Here is a 3,724-nt window from a genome sequence, read left to right as displayed (position 1 = left end):
GGTCGTCCCTATTTAGACCCTGTCGTTTGTGTCCTCGGGCGCTCAGTCTTGAGTTTGTCTAACCTCATGACAACGCTCTTGTTCCAAGCTCCCGAGACTTCTTATTTGTTTTTGCCCAGTTTTGTACTTGTTTTGAGTAAAACCTCTATTTTTGCCACCTCGCCTCTGCCTTGTTCTCTGCACCTGGGTTCACTCAGCATACCCCCTAACAGCAAGACTGAGCCACAACATGGACCCAGCAGAGAGCCAGCCTCCAGAGGTGGAGAGCCTGCGGGTGGCCTTGACGAACCAAGGGGCTGCGATTGGCCGACACGAGCGGGTTCTCCAACAAGTCCTGGACAACCTGCAGTCGCTCGCCCAGGCCGTCCAGCATACCCCCTAACAAGCTACAAGTAAGGCAGAGCTACAGAAAGGATAGAGCTACAGGTAAGGTAGAGCTACAGGTAAAGCAGAGCTACAGGTAAAGCAGAGCTACAGGTAAAGCAGAGGTGCAGGTAAGCTAGAGGTGCAGGTAAGCTAGAGGTGCAGGTAAGCTAGAGGTACAGGTAAGCTAGAGGTACAGGTAAGGTAGAGGTAAAGGTAAGCTAGAGGTACAGGTAAGCCACCGGGTGTCTCCATGGTGCTTGCTGTCGTAAAAGCCCTGGTGACAGCGCTGAGATCCTGAAGGTTTATAAAGATGAGAACCATAGAGACTCTCACAGACAGAATCTCTGCGGATAGCCACGCCCCACTCTCCCGTCTGAGCGAGCTGGGAACCGTTTCATCCCACTCCCCTGTTTGGAGGCGAGTCAGTGGAAGACGTTTGCAAGGCAGCGTCATGGCACCACGCCCCTACGTCAGGTTGTACCTACTGGAAACCTACTCCTCGTCCCTCCTTTAGCCCCTACACCAACTACATTCAGGGAAAAGTCTGTGGGAAGCACTTATCCAATATGCAAATGAGGACCAACTGTCGCATGATCGGTTTTAAGCTCGGTCTGGACACATGGCAGAGCCGCCCTGCTGCACCGCTCCCGTACTCTGTTATACCTCCGAGGTTGTTGGCAGTATCGTTTGGCAAAGACTTTGAGAGCAGGGCGTCGCCTCAACTCGAGAAGCGAGAGGGCGGAGCCCATGTGAAATAGAACTTGAGTTGGAGTAAGCTGACGATTGGTTGTTCTTCTGAGAAGAAGCTGTAATTGGTTTGGAAGATGAGTCAACAGTCCGTCAACCGCCATTTGAGCTTCAAAACATCTTGAAAACACATCAAAAAGTCCAAATTAAAAATCGAAAACATCTTGAAACATCAGCTTCCTGTTGCCAGGCAACAGTCTTTTTCCCGACAGTCTGGGCAGGAAACCAGATCAACAGAAATGAGACAAAATATAAAGAAAATATTTTTGATGAAAACATTATATACTTAAAAAAAAAAATATATATATATATATATATATATATATATATATATATATATATAATTATTTTTTTTAATAGTCAAATTATTTCCCTGACAGATTGGGGGGCGGAGCCACAGCGCCCCCTACGGAGCAACCTCCACAGGACAGTGAAACACACCTGAGCCGCCTCCTCCACCCAGTGGAGCGGCCCTGTCGGTGCAGCTCATCTCAAATAGAAAATGAGGCAAATAAAATGAAAAAGAAATTTATTTACAAAACATCTTAAATGATGAGTTCTGTTCTTACAAAACAGTTCTGACAATCAAGGTTTTTTTTATTATTGTGTAACACAAAACGCACACGATAGAACACCACCACCAGGGAGAGGAAGAGGAGGAGGAAGAGGAAGAAGAGGAGGAAGAGGAAGAGGAGGAAGAGGAAGAGGAAGAAGAGGAGGAAAGGGAAGAAGAGGAGGAAGAGGAAGAGGAAGAAGAGGAGGAAGAGTGTAAATCTCTCATCCATCACAACATTGAACTTTGCTCCAATAAGAATCTTTCTGCTTCATCTTCTTCAGTTTGGATCAAACCATTGTTCTCCTTTTTAGGGGGGGTCTGTCTGGTCCAGGGAACAGATTGTGCTTTTTTTAAGGAATCCCTTAAAGGCACTGGTTGAGTGGTTTGGGTTTTTAGTTATGATCATTAATTTCTATTCAGGTTGAATTCAGATTCTGTTCGAAACAAAATGGACGACAACAACTATTTTCCCTTTTCCGGCGTCAACAACAACATTATTCCACACAAACAATGGATTTACAATTAAAAAGTCATTTATCACAAAGATTGAAAAGATGACGATGTGTTTGTATGTCGGAAAAATCTGCTGAGATCTAAAATGTGACGTGTCTGGGTCCCGAACCGCAGGTTGAGCACCGCTGGGCTGCGTCCCCAACCCCAGGAGCACTTCCTGCCGCTGTGCGGGGGACGCGGGAGGTTCCTCCCCCTGTGACTCCTCCTCGATGCGATTGGTTCCGTTGGTGAAGTGCTGAGCGAGGACGTGGAGCCGCTTCATCGTCTAATTCTTGATTCTGGTGGAACGTGAAGCGCGTTCAGCATGAAATGTACAACGTGGTTTTTCTCCACATGTAGTGAATCCTCAGTAAATATGTTTTTGATCTAGTCGCGACAAAACAGAACGAAACCAAAGCAACGACTCTGAGAGGGAGGGACTCCAGACGGACGAGTCCACCAACAAATGCTTTGTGAGTCTGTGGAAGCAAAGATCAGTTTGTTATCAACAATGGGTCTGGTGGTGGAGGTGAGACGCTCCCTCTCTTCATTCTGATCTGACGTTCCTTCACTGAAGAACTCAAACCGTAAACGACACATTTCGGACGTTTGAGTCGTTTCCTGTTTCTGAATCCTGAGGAATCCTGTCGTCGTCAAAAAACAAAACACAAACTGATCCTTCGTTTCCCGCCCATCCTGACTCCTGCCGGTGGTGTTCGGGTGGTGTTCGGGTGGTGGCGGTCACTCGGCCTGCGCCGTGTCCCCGCTCTCCTGGGACACCTCTGAGTCCAGGGAGTAGCAGGAGCTGCCGTTGTCCTGAGCGTCTCTGGGGGGGTCCTGGGCACCGGCCCCGCCCTCCACTCCCTCGCAGCAGCGACGGGAGGCGTGCAGCAGCTGGCTGCACAGCCGGTTGTAGCGCTGGAAGCGTGATGGCTTCCCGGTGTGCACGTGCGTGTACATGTGCTCCTGCAGCTGCGTCTTGTGGGAGAAGCGCAGGCTGCACACGGCGCACGCCATCTTGCGTTTTCGGGAATGCAAGATGGCGGGGGGCAGCTCGGGGGGGCTGGCCCCCCGGCTCCTCCGCAGCTCGGCCGCCAGCTGATTGGCCAGCGCCCGACTCTGCCTCAGAGCCTCCTCCAGGCAGCCGGCGTCCAGTGGCCCCTGGGGGCCGCCCTCCTCCCCCGCCCCGTCCGCTTCCCCCCCGCCCTGCGACAGCCCCTCCAGGCCGCAGGCCGAGTGGCTCAACAGGTGGTCCCGGAGCCCCTCGGGGGACGTGCAGCGCTCCCCGCAGCGGGGGCACAGCAGGGGGCTCTCCCTGAACAGGAAGCCCTGGCAGGGGCTGGCGCCCCCCCGGGCGGGGGAGGGCATTGAGCCTCCACCTTCCAGACCCCCCTCCTCCTCCACCCGTTCCTGCTTGATGCGGGCCGACGCGTCCGGGTCGTCGCCGGACGCCACAGACGACGTGGCGTGGAGCTCTGCCCCCTGTACCCCTCCTAGCCCCCCGGCCAGGGCCAGCTGGGCATGGGAGCGCCCCACCAGGCCGGACTTCCGCCCATCCTCCGC

At 52.7% G+C, this 3,724-nt stretch overlaps 1 protein-coding gene across 1 annotated transcript in view; it reads right to left on the bottom strand.

Annotated features, from left to right (window-relative positions):
- Positions 1-2,902: 2,902 nt before the first annotated feature.
- Positions 2,903-3,724, bottom strand: part of zbtb25 (zinc finger and BTB domain containing 25) — a gene marked incomplete at both ends in the record, with an annotated part of 3,330 nt that continues 2,508 nt past the window's right edge. Inside the window, one exon of the mRNA XM_080022536.1 lies at positions 2,903-3,724. This exon is cut by the window's right edge and continues 289 nt beyond it. Within this exon, the coding sequence (XP_079878662.1) occupies positions 2,903-3,724 (822 nt within the window).

Source organism: Zeus faber (assembly GCF_960531495.2).
Source record: "Zeus faber genome assembly, chromosome: 2".
NCBI lineage: Eukaryota > Metazoa > Chordata > Actinopteri > Zeiformes > Zeidae > Zeus > Zeus faber.
This window is presented reverse-complemented; position numbering and strand designations above follow the sequence as displayed.